Source organism: Pararge aegeria, chromosome 27 (assembly GCF_905163445.1).
Source record: "Pararge aegeria chromosome 27, ilParAegt1.1, whole genome shotgun sequence".
Classification (NCBI taxonomy): domain Eukaryota; kingdom Metazoa; phylum Arthropoda; class Insecta; order Lepidoptera; family Nymphalidae; genus Pararge; species Pararge aegeria.
The window spans coordinates 4,695,977-4,720,460 of NC_053206.1; the positions used below are offsets into that span (position 1 = coordinate 4,695,977).

At 38.2% G+C, this 24,484-nt stretch overlaps 2 protein-coding genes across 4 annotated transcripts in view; one reads left to right on the forward strand and one right to left on the reverse strand.

Annotated features, from left to right (window-relative positions):
• The window catches only part of LOC120635716, a 32,288-nt gene extending 27,017 nt beyond the window's left edge, over positions 1 to 5,271 (reverse strand). For both annotated transcript variants that reach the window (XM_039906840.1, XM_039906839.1), the window contains exons 1-2: positions 4,816 to 5,271; positions 1,460 to 1,561 (exon numbers count right to left, since the gene is read on the reverse strand). In XM_039906840.1, coding sequence (XP_039762774.1) covers positions 1,460 to 1,561; positions 4,816 to 4,971 — 258 coding nt within the window. In that variant the 5' untranslated portion in view covers positions 4,972 to 5,271. The remainder of the gene's footprint in view (positions 1 to 1,459; positions 1,562 to 4,815) is intronic.
• Positions 5,272 to 5,822: 551 nt separating this feature from the next.
• LOC120635814 lies at positions 5,823 to 24,134 on the forward strand. 2 transcript variants are annotated; one of them, XM_039906976.1, is made up of 7 exons: positions 5,823 to 6,110; positions 6,241 to 6,511; positions 12,796 to 12,990; positions 16,376 to 16,539; positions 19,140 to 19,365; positions 21,462 to 21,542; positions 22,172 to 24,134. In XM_039906976.1, exons 2-6 carry the CDS (start codon positions 6,345 to 6,347, stop codon positions 21,535 to 21,537), a joined length of 828 nt encoding a protein of 275 aa, XP_039762910.1. In that variant the 5' UTR covers positions 5,823 to 6,110; positions 6,241 to 6,344; the 3' UTR covers positions 21,538 to 21,542; positions 22,172 to 24,134. The 2 variants fall into 2 exon arrangements, with proteins under 2 accessions (XP_039762910.1, XP_039762909.1); XM_039906975.1 differs by having other exon boundaries at positions 5,823 to 5,990; positions 6,077 to 6,511.
• Positions 24,135 to 24,484: the final 350 nt, after the last annotated feature.

Consider the following 24,484-nt stretch of genomic DNA (forward strand, 5'->3'; position numbering starts at 1 on the left):
TTTTTTCTATTGTTGGTATTTCTTTTTCTAACTTCTAACTCATTAACACACACGTTTTTCTTATTCCAGGGAAACTAATGGTTCCCTCGGGATTTGTATAACACAAAAATATAAGCAGACAAGAATATTATAAATGTGAAAGTGCGTTTGTTTGTCCTTTACGACCTAAGCAAGCAAACGATTTTATGCATAGAGTCAGTTGAAAGGGCAGAAAGTAACAAAGGATAGTTTCGATTCCAGGAAAGCAAATAGTTTTCACTGTGTTGTGGGTATTTTGATAATAAAGTAGTTGTCATCCAACACGAGTTTCATTAACATAACATGGTGACAGCGGTGGAATACGAACCCACGCCCTTTCGGACTGGTGTCATTTAAAAAAATGTTAACCCGAACAAAATTTTGATTGCTCCGAGCCCCCTTCTCAGCCGGGTCCTAGCACAAGCGGTACTATTAATGCTTATAGTAGTCCCATTGTTTATGGTTCTGATGTTAAGGTTGAAAAAGATCCTTCTCCTATTATGCCAAGGAGAAAAGCTAGGAAGTTGTACTCCGACGTCCAGAACTATCTTTAATTTACGGAATTTCAAATATTTATCATGTTATGCTGTAATTTTTTCTGTTCTCGTTTGTTTTTCTCCTAAGTATCGAGTACTTTATTGTTTTCATACTTATTGTTTTTTTTTTTTGTTTTTTTTTGTTTGAGGGAAGACGATGTACATATGAAATTACTCTTTAATAACTATATTTATGGGGGAGGTGTTGTGGATAATTTTGATAATAAAGTAGTTGTCATCCAACACGAGTTTCATTAAAATAACACACTGGATTTGTAAAAAAACTGCAATATAAGCAGACAAAGAATACACGGCAATATAGTTACTAATACCTATCATAAATTGTTTTTTTGTCCTTTCTAAACTTCACATAAACACCTTAAATACTTACAGTGAAAAGTACAGCTGCTCACTACTTTTATTACAACACTTTCGCGCGCCAGCACTTGTTGGTTGCACACGCAAGATTAGTTTATTTTTCATTAAATTTGGGTTGCACGCACAGATCTTTTATTTGTGTGTGAGTACCTGTCATAGGTCCGAACATCAATAGAAGCGCCCTTGTTTAGATTGGTGTGTCGGTATTGTTATTTTTCACTGTCTGTCTGTCTGTTTCACTGTGTTTCACATAAATATTTAAATAAATATATTTATATATTTATTTTTTAATTTATTTATTTTTGTTGTAAAACAGTGTACCGTCGTTTGGACGCGAATTGGGCGTCGGACGCGAAAAGGCAAAAAGACCATAAATTGATTTTTTGTCCTTTACACCCTAAGCAAACAAACTTGATTTCAACTTGATTTCCAGCATAGAGTCAGTTGAAGGATGAAGAGTAATATAGTAGACAGACAGGGAGGCTGAACTTATCACTAGGTTATCACCGCTTCGAATAATTACTTACATGTTTTTTACTCCTCTCGATCTCAGCCAAAATGTCTGGATACATGAATCCAAAAAGACCTTCCTCATCTTTGCCCTTTTGTATGAGGCAGCATGACAACAACTGGAGAAAAAAAAAAAGTAATAATAGTATCCAGTTAAGTAGGTCCAATTTCGAGAAGAGGTGAACCGCCGAATCTAACTCGGACGGGCAACTTTCGGGAAACTTCGTGACATCTTTTCGTCAAAAATCCCTCAGTGCCTGAAGACCAAAGTCTTCGAACAGTGCGTGTTGCCAGTGACCTATGGCTCCGAAACATGGTTGCTAACTATGAGCCTCATAAGAAGGCTCAGAATCACTAAGCAGGCGATGGAGAGAGCCATGCTCGGAGTATCTTTACGTGATAAAATCAGAAATGTGGGGATCCGTAGAAGAACCAGAGTTACCGACGTAGCTCAAAGAGTCGCGAAGCTGAAGTGGCAATGGGCGGAGCACATAGTTCGGAGGAGGGATGGTAACTGTTAAACGCAGCGTTGGTCGACCCCCGATGAGGTAGACGGACGACATAAGGCGCGCCGCAGGTATCCGCTGGGTTCAAGCGGCACAAAATCGTGGAATTTGGAACTCCCTAAAAAAGACCTATGTCCAGCAGTGGACGTCTATCAAATACAAAATTTTTTTTTTTTAGTAGGCCTAATATAAGCACTTTTGAAACGTCAAGTCTGACTGTTTGTAGTGATTCTACCACCGGTTCGGAAGGCAGATTCTACCGAGAAGAAGCCGGCAAGAAACTCAGCAGTTGCTCTTTTCCAACATCAACAATTTACATTTTACATTTTAACATTCATTTTTCTATCTTGTGAGAGCTGAAAGCGGAGCCGGATGCTTCCAAGCAACCTTGTCATTAAAAAATTCATCAATTGTATAAATGTGTTTATACAATTGATGAATTGCTGTAATAAATGTGTTTTAACAAATTCTTTAAACTTGTGCATTGGCAGGTCCAAAATCACCTTAGGAATCATATTATAAAAGCGTATACTCAATCCCACAAATTACCTCTGTACCTTACGCAGACGATATGCAGATGACACTAATTTATGACAATTTCTTGTAAGTCGACTGTTTATGTCCACTTTTTGTTTATAAAGACTAATATGTTGTCTTACAAATACTATATTGTTATAAATATATTGTGAAGCTACAGTAAGTATGCCTATTTCTTTAAACTTCTCACGGAGGGATTCGCGTGATTTAAGTTTATATATTTACCGTACAGCTCTTTTCTGCAATATAAATATAGTTTCGATATCAGCTGCTTTACCCCATAACAAGATTCCATAGGGCATAACACTATGAAAGTACGCAAATAAACTAGCCTAGCTATTTCAACGTCAGTAATCTGTCTAATTTTTCTGACTGCGTAGGCAGCCGAGTTTAGTTTACCCGCTAGTGAATCACTCCACTATGATGATGATGATGAATAATAGTAGACAGATGCAGGCATTACTTTCCATGATATTCAGCCAACTTTAAACTTAATTGGCTTCTTATACTCTATGGTTTAGGGGTATGAGTAATCATCATCATCATCATCATCTCAACCAATTGACGTCCACTGCTGGACATAGGTCTTTTGTAGGGAGTTCCACAATGCACGGTCCTGGGCCGCTTGTCTCCAACGGCTCCCAGCTACTCGCCTGATGTCATTGGTCTACCTCGTTGGGAGCTGACCTACGCTGCGTTTACCGGTGCGGGGTCGCCATTCCAGCACCTTAAAACCCCAACATCCATCGGTTCTCCTAGCTATGTGCCCCGCCCATTGCCAGTTCAGCTTCGCGACTCCTCTACGGATCTCCTCATTTCTGATTTGATCACGTAGAGATACTAACATAGCTCTCTCCATCGCCCGCTGAGTGACTTTGAGCCTTCTTATGGGGCCCATAGTTAGCGACCATGTCTCTGATCCGTAAGTCATCACGCAACACGCACTGTTCGAAGACTTTAGTCTTCAGACACTGGGGGATTTTGGACGAGATGTCACGAACTTTCCCAAACGCTGCCCATCAGAGTTGGATTCGGCGGTTTACCTCTTTCTCGAAATATGAGTAATACAACTACCAAATTTAACAGCAGGTGATATTACAGTCAAATTGTAGCGGAGCAAAAACATCTCTACTTGTAGACTGTACATTGCAGATCTGTTTGGTGTGGAGTACAAAAAATGGAGGAGTGATCAAAAAATACTGTCATGATTGGCGCCGAAGTTAAGTGAAAGATCATCTCCTCACTGCAACACTTTGCAGGGCATATAGAAAACAAATCTTACAAAATGCCACCCTATGTCCTTCAAATCAAGAGTGAATAGGCATCTTCTAGGCAAGCCCGCTCCACCTTAGGCTGCATCATCGCTTACCATCAGGTGTGATTGCAGTCAAGCACTCTATAATAATCAAGTCAAAAATACTTTATTGCACACAAGAAAAAATAAATAAAAGAGAACAAAGGTACAAGTCAATTAAATTTGTGTAACAAAGGCGGCATTATCACTTATAGTGATTTCTTCCAGGCAACCATTTTGAGGAATTAGCTCACATATGAATCCTTATAGCAGTGGGCAAAACTCTAAGAATATACATACATATTTTTTTTTTTTTTTTAATGGCTTGCGTTTGTACCAAATGGGTACGATTTACTTCGCCAATGTCACGTGGTATGGAGGAGACACGCTTTTGAGAATGATCGGTGAAATATGAGGAAGACCAAATTTTAATCTTGACGCATTTAAATAAGTAGCAGATTTTTTGCTTCTCCTTTATGAGTTAATTTCCAACAGAAAACACCACAGAAAAACAGATAATTAGAATGTTAGTCGGTTGGAGATAGGAAGGTTCTTACATATATATTTACAACTTAATATTATTACACTTAACATATTTACATAGGAATCTACAGAATGGGCTAAACACAGACATTAACAGACACTCAACATTTAGAGGACGAGGAACTTGGGCTGGGAGAACATCATAGAGGGGATGAAGGAGTTTAGGGCAAGAGAAGAGGATATGGGAGACAGTGCCTTACATACATATTAATAATTACAAAAACAGTACATATATAAAATAAAATAAAATACTATTTGGCTATATACCGGAACACAGCAATGCTGCTCATCAACAGAAACAAGACAAGCACTGGGGAAGTCCCCAGACAAGCTCAAGCACTAAAAACTACTAGCTACAGTAGTTTTTGAATATCGAACTAATACCAACATAATATATTGGCAATATTACTTCTCTGTACGAGCTCTATCACAAAAAGCTACTATTGCCACTACTTGGTACTTTCGCAATTATATTATTAGTTTTAATACTCACAGCACAAAAATAGTGACAGTGTATATCACCAATGCTGTACAGCTTCCCGTATATCGTCTCTTCATCAAAGTTCCTCTTGCAGAAAGCACAAGGAGCGCTTTTATCAGCTAGTTTAGCTAGATATTTAGTATTTTTCGTTGTTTTCCTACCAGCCATGATTTCAAACTTTTTTTCCAGATATTCAAATAAACATTATAGCTACCTACTTTCTAGGTAAGTTATCAATAAATCATATCGGTAAACTAATAAATATTCACATTTTGCCCTTTTTATCACTTCAAACGAAAGCACAACATTTTCACGATGCCAAGTGGGCACACAGTATACAGGCTCAGCCAGAGACACAAATTAGGTGCTGCTAATCATTAAGACACAAAAATATAATATATTTAAGTTTATTTATTGAGTAAAATTAGGAATTATTAAGTTTCTTCCAGTTGCTTACTCAATTCCTAGACTCTATAAAATAGAAATGTCAAAATATAATCAAAATAAAAAATGGTCGTACTGCTTTGGCGGGAATACAAATATTTTACGTTTAGAAACAAACTATTTGAACTGAACTAGTGATTTTTTCCATAAAAAATCATGGGACTTCAAAAGGCAAACAAGTAATCGTAAATTTGAGTGAACTAAAAATTAAGATTAAAAGCAAACATTTATAACGTATTTATTCTTGATTATGTTGAATAAAATTACAATCACAAGTTCTGTCTATGGTTTTCCACTGACATGTGATTCAGAAAATTAAAAACAAAAATGAATCCATTGAGATTTTGTAAAAGGTGATGTCGATACCTAAGGAGAAACTTTAGCTCCTGTAAATTTTGGAAAGTAAATTCATAACTTAAAGCGTTCATTGACTACCTAGCCTACCTACATTATTGTTTTAGAAGCACTCGACGACCTTCGTACTGATAAGGTATGTTGTCTATGGATGAAATGATTTTTCAATAAAAATAATGAGCAATTAGTGTCAAGCAACACTAAATTTAAAACGTCAAAAAAATGCGAAAAAAAAGCCGCAAGGCTACTGTTGTAGTTTTTATTGTGTTTTTATTTTAGTTTTTGAAAGATATTTGTGTTTAATTATTGTTGTTAAGCCTCTAAAAGAGTGTACCAATTATCAATTTATCTAGTCTTAGGCGTAACCATTCAAGTTTGCTGGCGAAACGGTAGCCATGACTATTTTTCTTGTGCCATCATATTGTTAATCGATTGTTCTTTGTTATTAAAATAGTGATTTCTGGTGCTTTCGTAGGAGTTTTAACCGAGAACCCCTCAAAATTTCACCTGTGAGTCAGTTTCATTAGCACAGAAAGTATCAAAAGATATATAAAACCTCGTTTTCGAGGAAAATCCCGCCAATATTATCTTACTGAAAATTTTACATAAAAAAAAATGGTAACATACTTTTTACTGCAGCGTCTTAGGAAATGGAGAAATCGCTGAATAAATGCATTAAAAACGTTAGCGCTGTCGCAATAGACCGCTAGTAATACAATTCCAATAAGATTCTTGTTGGAAAGATGTCTACAGTACAAAATACTCTTTGGACTCAGTTACCAGCTGAGACCTTGGATCCTAAATATGAGAAATGCAGAAATATCACCGAAGAAATATACAAGAGGATAAACATAACCTTTCAAATAAAAAAATTGGAGACCAATGTCCAAAGTGAAGTGTCTGATTGCAGGTAAATTACATTTTATTAAAGATGGAATATTCAGAAACTAAATCCAAAAGTTTTTAATTACTTTGCTGTAAATTGAAAATTTTATAAATCTTAAATGATGAAAAAAGTATGCGTTTATGAATTTGTAGATAGTTGATTAGATTTTTTATTGACCATGATGTTGATAGCAAAAAAATACCATAATAATTTTCTTTTCAATAATAATAATTATAAATAATCCAGTGTACTTCCAGTAATTAACATTTAAAAATTTCAAATTAGATTAGTCAAATGGAGATGCCTTTAAATTGGCATTATTAAGGTTTAGGTTTTGGTTTTCTTTATTTAACTGGTTAAATAGTGGAACTGTTTTTATGCTTGCGTCATCACTAACTTCTAGCCGGTAAGATTGTAGTGGGCTAGGGCTAACTTGTAGTACAATATAAAACAAACCTAGGCCCACTGCATCAGCATTCATCAGTATTTATCAGTATCATATTTATCATCTATTTCAAATTCAAATTCAATATTTTTTTATTCATGTAGGCCTATCACAGGCACTTATCTGCTTACTTCTTCTTCTTCTTCTGCTTGCGGCTCAGGTTCGTCTGGTCCCTGGTGTCACGTCGACCGGCTACAATCTATTGTGACACCACTGTCTAGATCTCCCAGCAAGCGTTGGTCACCTTCAGGAAAAGCAGCACTTTCCTTGCTGGAAGAAATTTAGCATCCTCTGGTTGCATTATGTGTTTCCCCAAAAGAGTGCTGCGTTTATGCATCAGCACGGGGCAGGAACAGATCAAATGCAGCGGCGTCTCCGCAGCCTCCTTACAGAGTCTACTTAGATCTGTGTCCTGCAGCTTTAGGTTGAACATGTGTCTATTAAGCCCACAGTGCCCCGTAAGCGCTCGCACTAGGATGCATAGGTTTTTTCTGTTGAGTGCTAATGCCTCAGAGGGGGCCCTTTTGTTGAATGGTCTTATTAGCACTTGAGAATGGTTCTTTCCTTGGAGTTATCTCCAGCGAATGAGTGTGTGGTAATTACAATAGGTTTGTAGGGTGAGTTGCGCCAGGCTTTTGGGTATTCCGCAGACCGGCTCAGGGCCAATTTGCTTCTCCAAAGCGCCTGACTTTGCAAGTTCATCGGCCATTTCGTTACCGATGATCCCCTTATGGCCAGGAACCCAGCGTAGAATGACCCTGTTGGTTAGTGCCAGAGTATTCAGTAATTGTCTGCAGTTTTCTACCAGCTTTGAGTTTAACCTCAGAAGATAGAGCAGAAAGTGCTGCCTGACTATCCGAATGGATATAAATAGTTTTGTTTTTGTAGTTCTTTAGCAGACAGGTTTCCGCACATTCAATTATTGCGAAGACCTCTGCTTGGAATATGGAGGCGTAGACACCCAGGTTACGTCGAAGCCCTACCCTGGTAGTCTCTTCAAATATTCCGCATCCTACGTTACTACCCGACTTGGAGCCGTCTGTGTACCACTTAAGGCTCCCCGGTTTCCAGGTGATCCGGTTTTCAAGCCAGTCAAACGATTTGGAATTTCCACAGTATATTGCCTGAGGAAGTTAAGTTTTGGAGTTATTGAGTCCGTTGGCATCCCCAAAACAGGTATCCCAAGAACTGAGTTATGAAAATGCCTCAGTTCTCGTGAGAGCCAGTTTACCACACCCTGGCTGGTGAGCCTGTACATGCAAGCCTTCGCCTCCTTCTTAACATGTAGGTGAAGAGGAGGGAGATTCAGCAAAGCATCCAGAGCAGCCCCAGGGGTGGTGCTCATGGCTCCTGTTATGAGCAAGCAGGCTGAGCGTTGTAGACTGCTTAGCTTGTTTTGGGTATTTACCTGCATCGTCTTACTACTCCAAACCACGGAAGCATAAGACACAATAGGCCTCACAATGGCTGTGTAGAGCCAGAAGGTTATCTTGGGTTTCATGCCCCATCTGTTCCCCGCTAGCCGACCGCAGATCCCCAGTGCTGATTTTGCTTTTTTAAGTACTCCATCTATGTGGGAGTTCCAGGTCATTTTCTTGTCAAGTATAACTCCCAGGTCATTTTCTTGTCAAGTATAACTCCCAGGTATTTGACCTCCTCCGAGAATGGGATACTTATGTTGTTCAGCTTGGGCGGCTTAAGATTGTCAATCTTACGCTTCCTAGTGAACGGTATTAATACAGTTTTGTCAGCGTTAACTGTAAGTTCGTTCTCTATGCACCATTTTTCAATAGTGTTGAGTGCTCTTTGCATGCGATGGGAGAGGGTGTCCTGACATACTCCTCGCACAGTGACCACCAAGTCATCAGCGTATCCTTGGACATCAAAGTGCAAGTTAGCCATCTTGTGCAATAGATTGTCCACCGCAAGGGTCCAAAGCAGTGGCGAGAGAACCCCGCCCTGCGGACATCCCCTAGTGGTGAGCACCTCAACCGAGAAACTGTTTAATTCGATTTTTACATTCCGGTTGGAGAGCATCGCCTCTACCCACCTGATGGTTGTGTGATCAGCCTGCTTATTGACAAGACCGCCCACCAGTGTACGTATCGGAGTGTTGTCGAATGCTCCCTCAATGTCTAGAAAAGCAGACAATGCGATCTCCTTATCCTCCAGCGCCTTTTCAACCTTGTCAACAAGGCTGAGCAGAGCAGTTTCAGTGGACCTGCCCTTGCAATAGGCGTGCTGGGTAGCATGGATGGGTCTCTCAATGAGAAACGTATCTCTGATATACCTATCAAGCACTTTCTCCATCGTTTTTAGTAAGAAAGAGGATAGGCTTATGGGTCTAAAGGATTTCGGCAGTGCGTAATCCTTTTTCCCCGTTTTGGGTATAAAGATGACCTTAACTTTGGTCCATTGTTCCGGTATGAGTCCCCAGGCGTAACTTTCCCTGAAGATTTTTACCAGGTGCGGAACTAACAACTGGGCTCCCTTTTGTAAAAGAATGGGGAGTAATGCCGTCAGTTCCACATGCTTTATTCGGGTTGAAAGAGCTTATAGCCCACCTCACAGTGCCAGGTCTGAAGACGATGGATGCCCTTCTCCAGTCCTCAACTTTTGGATGGCCGAGAGAGCATGCCATAGTACTTCCAGCGTACCCGATGTTCGCTCCTGGAAAGTGAGTTGTGGCTAGCAGTTCTAGGGTTTCCTTCTCACTTGACGTGAAGGTTCCATCAGGATTTTTCAGGAGCCTCAATTGATTGGGTTTCGCTTTAGCTAGCATTTTGTGGAGTCTCGCACTTTGAGGCAGGCTGCTAATTTCCTCACAGAATCTCCTCCACGATGCTCGCTTAGCTTTCCTTATCTCCTTATTGTATTCAGTTAGGGCTTTTTTATAAACGTCCCATTCTCTGGTCGCCTTCGCCCTATTGAATAATTTTCGTGTTTTGTCTCGGAGTCGTTTTAGCCTCGAGTTCCACCACGGTGCCTTACGCCGTGTGGTCTTCACCCTAAGCGGGCAACTGTCTTCAAAGGCACTGATTGTACCTCTGGAGACTGCATCCACCGCAAGGTCAAGGTCAACACGGGTCTTTATACTTTTGGGGACCAGTTCTAGGTTGCTCTCTAGATTGTTTTAGAAGCTGTCCAAAGAGGTGCACCTCGGATTCCTATAAGTAATTGTTTCCATGCTGGAGCATGACTTTAAGTTGAAGTTGATGTGTCGATGGTCCGACATGGAAGGTTCATCGCTTACCATACAGTTTTCTATATACCTGGCTAGATTGGTAGTCGCGAAAGTAATATCTAAAACCTCCTGTCTTGCCCTTGTTATAAAAGTTGGCGTGTTTCCCCTGTTTAAGAGCTGAAGGCAGTTTGCAAGAAGAAAATCGTAAAGGTACTCACCCCTTTCGTGGATGTCGCTGCTGCCCCAGGCGTCGTGGTAGGCATTGGCGACACATCCCACCAGTAACTCCGCGTTGTGTACCCGTGCGTACTCTACCACCGGGAGTAGGCCGACAGCCGGATTGGTAACCTCACCGGGTAAATACGCCGAGCAGAAGATGACTCTTCTGCCCCCGCTACTGTTGAAGTCAACATATGCTGCCACCAGGTCGTCAGTGCATAGTTCTGGAATCGGCAGAAAGTTTATGTTTCTGTTGAAAACAATACAAGCTCTAGGTCTGCAACCATTGGATAATAACACCCCCAGCGTTCAGGCCTAGGACGTTTGAGTGCGAAACCCAGGGTTCTTGGATGAGGGCGAGGTTGAATTTACCTTCTACAAGAACCTTCTCCACAACCGCGGCAGCGGCGGCCGCATGATGAAGATTAGCTTGGAGGACCCTCGCCGGTGCCCCGGGAGTCGCCATTTATTTGGCCCTTTTAACGACGGGTCCACCAGAGCCTCCTCCCGTTGGAGAGGGCGCGTGCCCTCTGCCGGAATGAGCCCCCTTAGGCCCCTTACCCGCCTTTCCTCTACGGCCAGCTGCAGCGGTGTTTTGCCCGGTATGAGAGCCCGCCAGTCCGCTCGATACAGGGTTGGAGGAGCTACCAGTTTTTCGGCCGGCAGTCCTCCCCCCCCCGTCCGCTCGTACCGGGTACTGCTCTCCCCGGGTGCCCCGCGCTTCTGCCCCCCAGCCAGCTTGGGCCAGGAGCGGGTAGTGCCGGACTGGTGTTTAGCCCAGCCGACCCCACTCCCAGGCCAATCGAGCCAGGTGCTGCAGTTGCCGGGTTTGTGTGCACCTCTGCAGCTGCCCCCGAGGCGGAACCTGTATTGGCCCCTCTCACCCTGAACACTATCTTCCTAAAGCCAATATTGACCCGAAAGTCACGTGCGCGGAGGGTCTCAACGGAGATCCGTCGACCTTCTCGTTGAGGACTCTCGAGTGTTCAGGGTAAAGCCTCTCGTTCTGGTATCTGATGGTGTCCAGAGCCTCAGAGACAGAGGACGCATCAGTTGCCGGAATGAGGGTGGTTGCAATCCGTGGCTTTGGAAGCTCGCTATCCTCCATTATGGATAGGTTCGCCTCAGACCATGGCTTGCAATTTGGGACTTCACTCACAAGCCAGTCTATGCTGCGTTGGTTCTCACAGGTTACGAGAATCCATCCTGCCTTGTGAGTAAAGCCAAGAAAGGACGGTCCAGCGCCTCTGTTGTCCATGCACCTCCCTTTTGTGTTTAGGAAGGTGACCAGGGCCGCTCGAACCGAACTCATTTGCGCGTCTGTCATTGGCACCACATTTCGGATGCCAACTCTTGTCGCGCCCGCTATGTCCCTATAGCTGAGAGGCGGGTTGGTGCCCCGCCACACATACACTGTGGACAATTTTGGAGCCTTGCTCGGCTTCTCCTTGGGGGAGTTGTCCTCTGGTCTGCCCCTCTTGAGGTTATGTCGCGGACCATCCGGTTGAGTCGAGCAAGGTTTGCCTGCCTGAAGAATGGCCTCGTTGAGGTCGAGACCCTGCTTACGGAGCCTCCACATTCGCTTATTTCCTGCACCACTCAAGCGTCTAAACGCTGGATTGGCGTAGATGTTTCTGTTGTCGGGCTGGGCAGGTTTGCTCGAGGGCTGAGCAGAGGTGGTATGACCTCCGTCCTCCATCGTAACATCCCGGTCCAGTACCGAGTTGTTGCAGAGTCAATAGACGTCTTCAGCTCCTGGAAAATACCAGTTGGTGCTGAGTCAGTCTTGCTCCTCTGCTCCTGGTCTGATCCACCAGAGGTGGATGGTAATAGGTTAGACATGTGTGTATCCATGCAAGTCCCACGAGTAGCAAGGAAAATAAAATGTCGCAAGGCCCCAGAGCCCCGCATGAGACCCGAAGGGCAAGTTACTACCTCGATTTGCCACGGTTTCGAGGAGACTCCGTTCAGGACTGATTAACCCATCAGCCATTCATCCATCGGCACGGGTCGTGTGACACCTTGGATTGGGTGTTTGGGAAATTATACTAGCAGTACTTTCCCAAGGTACTACTGCCACCTTTTTTGAGCGTATTTAATGCCTCAGGGTTTGTGGAAACCGTGGTCAGGATAATTTACCGCCGCCTGTTGTTCGGCGTTGTCAGCTCGTTTTGCACCACCCAGGGGACACGTGTAGGGCGGGCCCTATCTGCTTACTTATCAGGCTTTCTGTTTAAATGTTATTATTATAAATAAACATACCTTTTAATAATGCTTGTATAAATTTGAGTTATCGTACATACTAACCAGTGCATGCTGTGACTACCTATAAGTGAAATTATGTGTCATTAGTAACCTAAGGCTAGCTTTATTCATAACTATAATTCATGTAATTTTGTTGGTATTTCTAATAAAAATAAATAAATAAATCAGTCACCAATAATTTATATCAATTTTCAGCGACCGCGACCAAATAGACAGTAATGAGTTGAGCAATGAGACCGACCTTTTTGCCTGTGACAAGAGCTCAATATCAAGCAGCGAACTAGAAGCTATGGAGCGAGGTAGTGCTGCATGCGAGAAGTTTATTAACAACAATAACAATGAGGAAAAAGTGAAAAAGACCACTGTTGTTTGCAAGAGACCCCGGAAGAGGTAAGATTTTTTTTTAATATTTTTTTTTTTTAGATTAATATCGGGCAAAGAAGCAAGTGGGTCACCTGATGATAAGTGATCACCGCCGCCCATAAACATCTGCAGCACCAGAGGAGCCATCGATGCGTTGCTGGCTTTTAAGGAATTTGTTTCTCCGCCCCTTGAATAACCCTAGATTGTATTTTTGTGGAAACACATCAGATGGGAGATTGTTCCATAATTTGCAAGTGCGCTGTAGAAATGATCTGGTATTTCGAACAGTAGAAGAATACCAGACATCCAGATGATGAGGGTGGAACTTATTTCTATGGTCAGAGAACAGGGAAGGAGGTATCAATGCAAACAACTCTTCAGAACATTCTCCATTATAGAGTCGATAGAACACACAAAGGGAGCTAACATCTCTTCGGTGCCACAGGGACTTTAAACTGCAAGTCAATTTGGGATATTAACTAGATGTGCCCTGCGGTTTCTATCACATCGACTGTGGATTTCAGCTTAGTCTACAATTTACCCTATCAAGTGCAGATTTTTTCATTCGGATGGACAGTTCCAGAAACAAACAGTAGTAAATATTCAATTTAGCGATGCAACTGTATAATCAGCTACAGCGTCCGGGTATAAAATACCTATCAGAGCTTCAATGGCATAACCATTGACAATGGTAGTAGAAGCATTGAATAGTGGTCAAGCCAACATGTCTCAACTTTAAAAATTCAAAAATTCAAAATTCATTTATTTCAAGTAGGCCTAATACAAGCACTTTTGAAACGTCAAGTCTGTCCGTGAGTAGTGACTCTACCACCGGTTCGGAAGGCAGATTATACCGAGAAGAAGCCGGCTAGAAACTCAGCAGTTGCTCTTTTCCAACATCAAAAATTTACATTTTACATTTAAACATTCATTTTTCTATCTTGTGAGAGATGAAAGCGGAGCCGGATGCTTCCAAGCAACTACTTTCAGTGTCTATCCTGAACAAAACAAAATTGTTTTTCAGGATGAAAAGTATATTTTATTTCGAATAATTAATAAACTTCACACAGATACATAAGAATTGACCGCAAACAATTAATCTGAATTATGAAACTTTTAATTATGAGTTTGGTATCAGCATATGTATATGTGTCCTCATTGACATTGTCTATGTCAAAGTGGATACATGATAGCACTAGCTGTCCCGGCTAACTTCGTACCGCAGATAATTTTTTTTTGGTTGAATGTTATATTTTAATACTTATTATCCTATTCCGGTCTAAGAAGAATCAAAAATCATTAAAATTGGTCCAGCCATTCTTGAGTTATAAATGGCGTAACTAACACAACTTTCTTTTATATATATATATATTATATATATATATATATATATATATATATATATAAATATATATATATATATATATAGTTCTCTTTAAGTAGACCAATTAGTATTAAGAATAAAGGTGTTATTTTAATTGAGGTTTCCTATTGATGATTTGTTTATTTTACCTGAATGTTATCATATAAAAGGTATTGTGTTATTCTGGCAATTATGTTCGGTTGAGTATTTTTAGCCATCAGTCCAGATTGTTATCATTAATATGTGATATTTTTATATTTATCTCACAATAAGTTAGGCTATAGGCAATGTTTTTTAAGTCGTTACAATGGGTACATTGCTTGGAGTGAATTAAATTGTAATAATAATGAAAAAGCGGTGATAGCCCAGTGGGTAGGAGCTCGACTTCTCTTTCGGGGGGCTGAGTTCAAATCCCAGCACGCACCTCCAACTCATCTAAGTTATGTGCGTGTTTAAATAATTCAAATATAACGGTGAAGGAAAACATCGTGAGGAAACCGGCATGTCGTAGAGTTCTAAATAATGTACTCAAAGGTGTGTGGAGTCCACCAATCCGCACTGAGCGAGCGTGGTGGACTACGGCCTTAACCCCTTCTCATTGTGGGAGGAGACCCGTGCCCTGTCGTGGGCCGGAGATGGTTTGATATGACGATGATGAATAATGAAAAAAAATTTTGCTAACTCCTGACATATTAAAATACCCTAACCTCACCTAAAGTGTTGATGAGTTTATGTGTATGCGATATTATTAACAGCAGTAGTTGAACTAGAAGGATTACACATTAGGATAGTTTTGACATACATATATGATCTCAGAAATAAATGTTGCATAATAAATAAAATAATCCCTACTTCCCTTCTTAATATTATAAATGTCAATGTAAGTTTGTTTGTTACGCTTTCACGCAAAAGCTATTTAACCGATCCTCATGAAACTTTGTACACATATTCTTGGAAGTGTTAGAAGTAATATAGGATACTTTTTATCCCGACATTAAGCTCGGTTCCTTTGGGAAAGGGGATGAGTGTTTGACGATTTTACACTATAACTCCGACAAATTATAACTGATTTAATTTTGCCCAAACTGTACTTGGAGATAGAGGACAGAACTCCTCAGCGGACAGCAGCAAACCCCTCATTTAAGGCTTAGGCGATACAAATTTTTATTTTTTTTTAGAACTACAATCAAATTGAAGGCCACATTAGGCAACAGCTAGTAGTACATAAATAATAGTACATAAATAATAGTACATAAATAATAGTACATAAATAATAGTACATAAATAATAGTACACAAATAATAATACTGCAAAGTAGTTAGTTATGCAGTGTTTTGTTGTACTTTTTTTTTGACGACCTTCCTGGCGCAACGGTAAGCGCTGTGAATTTAAGCAGACGGACCCGCGTTCGGTTCCTGCAGGGGCAATTTGGAAATTTATTATTTCTCAATTTTCTCTGGGCTTTGGCCGTGGCTAGTTACCACCCTACCGACAAAGACGTGCCGCTAAGCGATTTAGTGTTCCGTGTCGCATAGAAACCGATTAGGGGTATGACTACCATACTCCCTAACAGGTTAGCCCGCTTCCATCTTAGTTGCAGCGTCACTTACCACCAGGTAAGATTTCTAGAGGAATAAAAAAAAACCTTTCAAATGTCAGAGCTTGAAAAACTCAGTTTAAGTATTCACACCTCAATGTTTTTGGATCCTTTACGTTTAAATTCATCCGAATAGACAGTTTTTTCTCTCATTCCCTTGCAATTATGACGGCCGATTGGCGCAGTTTGCAGCGACCTTGCTTTCTGAATCCAAGGCCGTGGGTTCGATTCCCACTACTGGAAAATGTTTGTGTGATGAGCATGAATGTTTTTCAGTGTCTGGGTGTTTATATGTATGTATATATTGCTATTTATTTATGTATATTATTCATAAAAATATTCATCAGTCATCTTAGTACCCATAACACAAGCTACGCTTACTTTGGGGCTAGATGGCGATGTGTGTATTGTCGTAGTATATTTATTATTATTATTATAATTGTCTTCCACAGATTCAGAAAGCGAGTGAAAAAGCAACAAACGTCAAAGAAAGAGTCAGATGGTTCGAGCGATGAAGCTATACCACTGAGTCGAGTGGCCGTCGTTGATAATAGGGCCGCTAAGTCACCGTTGCACTCATTCATGGGAGTCCCTAATGTTGTTATCACGCCCATTGGTAAGTCCAATCCTTTATGCCTTAAAATTCTAACACCCATTGGTAAGCCCAAAATGCAATTTTATGGTGATAACAAAAAAAAATTTTTACCCGGCTAAGTTTGTTGTGGGCTCTTCTTAGACCAGGGCGCGTTTGGAACCCTCGTAGCTTTAGGTTTAAGTTGGCGAACGAAGTTATCACCATCCCGTTACAATAATGTAACCATATATGTATGAACGCTTCATAAGTGCCTGTGATAGGTCAACATGAATAAAGAAATTTTGAATTCAATATAACTCAAAATTGTATTGAAAATGAAATGAACGTAAATCGTTGTTTTTGGCACATTTTATTTTGGTCTTGCAGTTCGTATATCTTTTTATTTCTATTTTTTTTAATGGTCAACTTAAGAGTAAAAAAATTAACGACAACTAGGTCACTCACCTCATCTCAAACCACACAGAGTTTATGTGGCAAGGTATAGTTTATTGATATTACAACAAGCGGTCACTCGCGACTTCGTCTGCGTATAAGTCAACCTCAAAAGATAGACATATGCTGTCGCGTATTGTTTTTAGAACACTATATACATGATTTTATCAAATATACATGATTTTATCAAAACACTAACCGACGCAACGCAGGCAGTAGAAACTTAAAATGGAATATAACCGCGATTCTGCAAAATTCTTCATTAGTGCATGCATCATATTAGTCTTAGCGTGATGATAATGCCTTGATAAATGGGCTATCAAACACTGAAATAATTTTTCAAATCGGACCAGTACTTCCTGAGATAATTGCATTCCAGTGAATTATATACTTACTGCTTTATATATTAGTATAAGATTTGATTGTATACGATACTAGCTGGTTCGGCATTAGTCGTCCTGTACGGTTAAGCAGCGCCACCTACCGGGCCCGAAATGTGTTTTTAAACAAACCACAGACCTTTTGCAATCTATACACAAAATTTCATCAAAATCGGTCCAGCAGTTTACAACACATGTACAGAAGGTTTCTAGTTGTTTTCTCACCGTTGAAACATACCCTATACCGCCATAAACCGTTTTAGTGAGACTTATGAACGGCAATTCATTTTTATATACAACATGTCATTTGTAAAAACACTTGAACATAAAAATCCTTACTAATATTATAAAATAATTATTTTAAATAAGTTTGTTGGTTTGTCCTTCCTTCACGCCGTAATAAGCAAACATTCAACTAGATTTTTGACATAGGCTACTTGTTATCCCAGGAAAACAAACACCGAACCACGGGTTTTGTAAAAAAAAAACGTCATAAACCCGGACGAAGTACTCTGACAGCTGTTCATTAATATTAAAAAAATCGTACTCACACGTAACGTTGTCGTATTCTTGGCGAAATAATATTTAAACACAAGCTAAAAAATTTATACCTTAGCTTACAAATTGAAGCAGCGAGATTTGTCTATGCAAAATGAGTACTGTTTGGAATAATTATGTATTTATTTTTTGGTTTTTCTACCATTTCATTTTATTTTCTTTAATTACTTTTATTTACCTACTTGTTTAATTTAAGTTTTAGTTTTATTGGCTCTCTTTTACAGTTTATTTGGATTTTTTTTTTATTTAAATTTCTTTCTTAAATTTACTCGGGCGTCGCGGTTGTTTGCTCAGTCTGATACTGGTGCAGACTGAAAATCAGCGCTGAGCATTGTTGCTAATGCACAGCATAAGGCTGAGTTTGCGGCCATTTGCCATATTGTTAATATTAATTGATGATTCTTTTAGTTATTAATCTTGTATTAACAATAGTGTATGGCAATAAAGGATTTTTTATTTTAAAATAATGACAGTGTATAGTCAGTACATATTTGAAAATTTAATGTACGTTCATAAAAACATTTCTAAATTTAAGAAAAAATGTGACTGCAATAATTTAAACATTAGAAGTAAGAATAAACTTACAGTGCAATATACTAGGTTACATAAAATTCATAAATCGTTTAAAGGAAATTGCATACAATTCTACAATAAACTACCAATTGTCATCTTGGAGATGTCTCTTAAAAAGTTCAAAGTTTGTATTAAACGTAAGCTTATAGAAAAGTCCTATTATAGTATAAAGGACTACGTAAACGATAAAAAAGCTTGGGTGTAAATTATTGCTCTAACCAGGTTGCTCTTCTAATAATTTAAAATGACATTGTGAGATGGTGATAACAAAAAAAAAAAAAAACACCCGGCTAAGTTTGTTGTGGGCTTCTTCTTAGACCAGGACGCGTTTGGAACCCTCGTAGCTTTAGTTTTAAGTTTACGAATGTGGTTATCGCCATCATCTCACTAACGTGTGGTTCTTCAAAAGTGCCACCTGTGGGCCTACTTGAATAAAGATATTTTTGACTTTGACTTTGACTTTGACTTTATTATTATTATTATTAAAAACCAAATATTATATATAAACTTCACATGCTTTAAAGGTTTCATGACGCTGTAAAATAGCATATCCATATTAAGATGTCATAAATTCTACAAAATTACACCTATCTCTTCAGAACACTTATAATTATATATCTTTGGGTAGAAACTCTGCTTTGGGTTTATGGCTCTTAAAATATTGATATTTTATTACAGATCTGAAAAAACTAAAACTGCCCATACCAGCTAGAAAATCGGATGCGAAGCAAACACAAAAAATCAAAGGGGAGTCACCTAAAGTAAAATCTTTCAAAGTCATAGACAAGGCAGAGGTGAAAAAGGGCATAGACAAGCCAGAGATATTGACTGTGAAGGACAAAAGCACTCCGGAATGGAACTGTACTTTATGCAGTTTGTCATTTAAAGGAGAACGAGGGTTAAGGTATTTACTTTATTTATCTTGTACACTTGTTCTATACTCTATAAGCTAATTTTGCCTAAACAAAGTTGCAGCCACTATTCTACACAATAAACCCCGACCTTCTGCGTCGCATCGCGTTTCTTCAAGAAAATCACTCTCTCGGTTTCTAAGAGTCGAAAGTATCCCTACTTCCCTACTAATATTACAAATGTCAATGTAAGTTTGTTTGTTACGCATTCACGCAAAAACTACTTAACCGATCCTCATGAAACTTTGTACACATATTCTTGGAAGTGTTAGAAGTAATATAGGATACTTTTTATCCTCTCGAAATTAAGCTCGTTTCCTTTGGGAGAGGGGATGAGTGTTTGACGATTTTACACCATAACTCCGACAAATTATAACCCATTTGTATAATTATTTTTGTACTGTAGAGGTTATAATATGTGTTTTATTTTGCCCAAACTGTTGTTGGAGATAGAGGACAGAACTCCTCAGCGGACAGCAGCAAACCCCTCATTTAAGGCTTAGCGATACTGAATACTTTAATTGGAGTTTACTCCTTAAGAATCGATTTTCATATATAAGGCGCCCGGTATGAGAAATATGTGAGGACTAAAATCTACTGATGAATTACCTCGTTACGTTTACGCTTTGCGACGTTGCATGCCCGGCAACTGTGATGCGCAAACATGCAACGTCGCTTTAGTTTAATTAACTTATTTTTCCTATTTAAGTTACCAAGGAAACCGAATATTATCTAGGTAAAGAAACAAACACATAAATATATGGGACAGAGTGAGATAGAAAACATTATACATTTTTTTTCCTATTCTTGTTACCATGGAAACCAAATAATAAACATTACATTTATCCTAATATTTCTGATACTCTACATCCACCTCAATCTCCCGTAGGCTACTTTTAAGAAGAAATTGCACAGGATTTTTAATTTACCCTTTCATATGGTATTAAACTTTATTCAGCTAAATAAACTCTTTTTGTGTGTGTTTCGACAATCGTACTTAAGGAGTAAACTCCAGTCGTGCGTCGGAGCTGACACACACTTTTTTTTTTAGATCTACAACAAAATTTAATGCCACATCAAAAAACAAAATCAAACGCAGACGAAGTCGCGGGCAACAGCTAGTAATTTTATAATATATACTAATTTTTGCATCGGCAGATGGAGAGCCGTAGCTTAGTGGCCAAAGCGCACAGGCTGGGTTGCCAGAGTCGCAGGATTCAAATCCTGTCGGTTCCGAAATTTTTTATATGCATTTTAAATTTATAAAAATACACAATATTGGCTCAAATACACAGTTTTAGCAATAACACGCAGTATTGACATAAGTACACAGTTTTAGAAATAGTACATAGTATTGGCAAAAATACACAGTATTAATTATAGTTATCCGAATTTAACCAATACCAAAACATGTGATAATAATTTAAATTCAAAATTCAAAATTCGTTTATTTCAATTAGACCTCATATAAGCACTTTTGAAACGTCAAGTCTGTCTGTGTGTAGTGACTCTACCACCGGTTCGGAAGGCAGATTCTACCGAGAAGAAGCTGGCAAGAAACTCAGCAGTTGCTCTTTTCTAATATCAACAATTTACATTTTACATTTTAAAATTCATTTTTCTATCTTGTGAGAGATAAAATCGTCCGAAAGGTTGTAAGTGGAAGGGTTCACGACCCCTTAGCAATGAGGAACACGACGTAGAGAGAGAGAGAGAGCTCCAAGATTACTACTACAAAATAAAGCTTAATTTGCTATAGTCCGCGAAAAGCAGAAGAATCTGTGTGGTGTAATTTATAATTTCATCCATCCTTATACTCCACACCAAACAGATCTTCGGCAATGTACCCGCAACACACGTTTCGCTTCGAAACCGGAGCATCCAATGAATAATTGTTAAGTTACTTAACAATTATTCATTGTTAAGTATCAAAACATCTGAGTAAATTTTAAATTACATCATACAGCTTTCCTGCTTTTCGCGGAGTATAGCAAATTAAGCTTAATTTTCATAATATATCATGGATTTCCGCAAAGTAACGCCTGCTTCTATTCAATAATGAGAAATAATTAATTTATTATAATTTCAGACGTCACATGACTATGTCGCACATATTGAGTCCAGAGGAAGAAAAAAAATTGAGCAAGTCACGAGAGGAGACTTAGATTAGGTAAGAGTTTTATTTACAATTTAGCCATAATAATTAAATACTCCTTTTAAAATGTGTAACTAAAAATTAATATTAGATTAACTTAATAAATTATCGTCTAATCGTAGAGTCAAAGCGAAACATATCTTTATTCAAGTAGGCCCATAGGTGGCACTTTTGATGCGTACATAAGAATTACACGGTAGTGAGATAATGTGGTTATACATTCGTAAACTTAAAACTAAAGCTACGAGGGTTCCAACGCGTCCTGGTCTAAGAAGAAGCCCACAACAAACTTAGCCGGGTGTTTTGTTTGCACTGTAAGTTTATTCTTACTTCTAATGTTTAAATTATTAATTATTAGAAAAAAATACAATGAATAAATCAGAAATTATTCAACGAAAGTACACAGATTCGGAAATTATTCTTTTTACTTACCTGAAAAACGTTCAGCGAAAGTATACAGATATTGATATAATATTCAGTACCTACAGGTTACTTGAAAAATTAATATCTATAAATTTGAAGCGAAATTAATATAGATTTAAAATATTAACTTTTAATTATAGAAACTAAATGTAAGCTATTCAGAATTTCAAAAATATAACTTAGCTAAAACGAATATTTTCTTATTGTCTTCTTTTTCGCAGGTAACGCTTGTCATCAAAACGGGCGAACCGGCGTGTACAGAAAATTTTATTTAAACGTAAATGTTACGTCACTTCTATTTCGCGATGTCATGAATGTCTTGGTGTGTTTTTAAAAAAATATTGTGCAAAGTCAATTATATTTTGGAATTCATTGAAAATACGACGAAACGACGTGTGAATTTTAACCGAATAACATTAGCCGAAAATGTTCGACGAATATTTATTAAGTTCGTCGAATATTCATAATGTTTGCCGAATATTAAGAAAACTTTCATAGAATCTTCATAAATTAGCTTTCAAATAAATGAAAGCAACATTTTTGTATTTCACTAAATAAAATTAATTTGTGACAAAGTATATGTATTCGGTATTAATTCACTCCGAATTTTTACTTTAGAAGCCTTGGTTACCGAATCTAAAATATATTTGACTTCGTAATTTCTAATATAATATATTTATAGTTATATAAGTATTGAAAGATAGTTAATGCATACAAACTCGCGCGTCGAATAGATTGAAGCCGAATCTCTTATAAGGCGCGGGCAACTATTGCAGCAATAAATGCCCGGCATTTAATTGCACGGAAAGATCTATTCGACTCGCAGAGTGTAGATAGCTAATTGGTGGATTTGGAATTTTTGGGGGGTTAGGACGGTAATGAATTTGGATGCGTGAAGTTTTATTGTTTGTTATCATAGTATATACTCTTTTGTTATACAAAAAACTAGTCGGAAAAGCTGTACCAATGCTGTGGTGGGGTATTAAGGTTATCAAAATAAAGAAAAAAGATAGAGAAATCAACTGTTTAGGTTAGTTTATATGACATATAACAATATAATAAAGTCCACATTACGAGCGAGTGTGATATATAATAACTCCTAATAAAATAGTGATTGTTTATGATCTCCTAGTACCTAATTTCCATCTTCTCTTGTATGTATCAGATATATTTTGATATTATAATATCAAATTCTACATTGATCAGAAATCCAGGTTGTACGAAAAAAAATTGACATTTTGTTAGATGTGTATTTCTTCAAACATTAACAAGGTGACAGCTCGAAGGAAAATGATGTCACTACCAGTTATACTGTTTATGATGTCCTGGTACCTGATTTCCATATAGCCTTGTATGTAGCAAATATTTTTTTATATTATAATATCAAATTCTAAATTGATCAGGAATCTAGGTTGTACGAAAAAAACGCCATTTTGCTAGATTTGTATTTCTTTTAAAATTAACAAGGTGACAGCTCGAAGGAAAATGATGTCACTACCAGTTATACTGTTTATGATGTCCTGGTACCTGATTTCCATATAGCTTTGTATGTAGCAAATATTTTTTATTATAATATCAAATTCTAAATTGATCAGGAATCTAGTGTACGAAAAAAACGCCATTTTGCTAGATTTGTATTTCTTCCAAAATTAACAAGGTGACAGCTCGAAGGAAAATGATGTCACTACCAGTTATACTGTTTATGATGTCCTGGTACCTGATTTCAATCTAGCCTTGTATGCATCATATATTTTGATATTATAATATCAAATACTATATTGATCAGAAATCAAACAGTAACAAAAAAAAAATGCCATTTTGTTACATTCTGTGATTGCTCGAAGAAAAATGTTTTTTTTTTTGTTGTGTGACCTGACAAAATGTTTCTGACAATGGACTAGTGTTAAATTTAAACAAACATCCCAACTCTATTGTTTATCCCCACTAAATACTATGATAACAGCAATAATGAAGGCAGGGTCAAAAATCTGTGATCAGTGGTATTTTTGTGATTGTAGGGTAAAAAGGGAACATGCATTCATGTTATAGACAGATGGGAAATTATACTTTATCTGCGGCAACTTTAGCATAAAACCTTCGAGGTCGGCGTGATATTACGCCCCAACCTATAACGAAAATATCAGGCCATATCAAGACACGGTCAAATTTGTTTGTATTCTCTTTAGTTTTCTTATATTTATAATTGAATAAAAAGGAAAAAGTTTCAAATATCTGTATTTAAAAAAGCTTAACAGGTACAGGTACAAATTATTTTGATATAATAAAAATGATTTTTTTTTTGCGGTTAGCTTGATTTATCTGTTGAAATAGAATGTGTTGTCAGTCGGATAATATAAAGCAATATGAATATAAACTTAATTTTTTTGGAAATTATAACAAAAAAAAAATCATCCGAGGTTATGGTATTCATAGGTTATGCTAGGTTATGGTATGCTACGATAATTTCTGAGTCTGGGGCGTTTTCAAATCCCGTGTGTGTTCTCCATAAATCTATAACATGAGCATAATTTAGG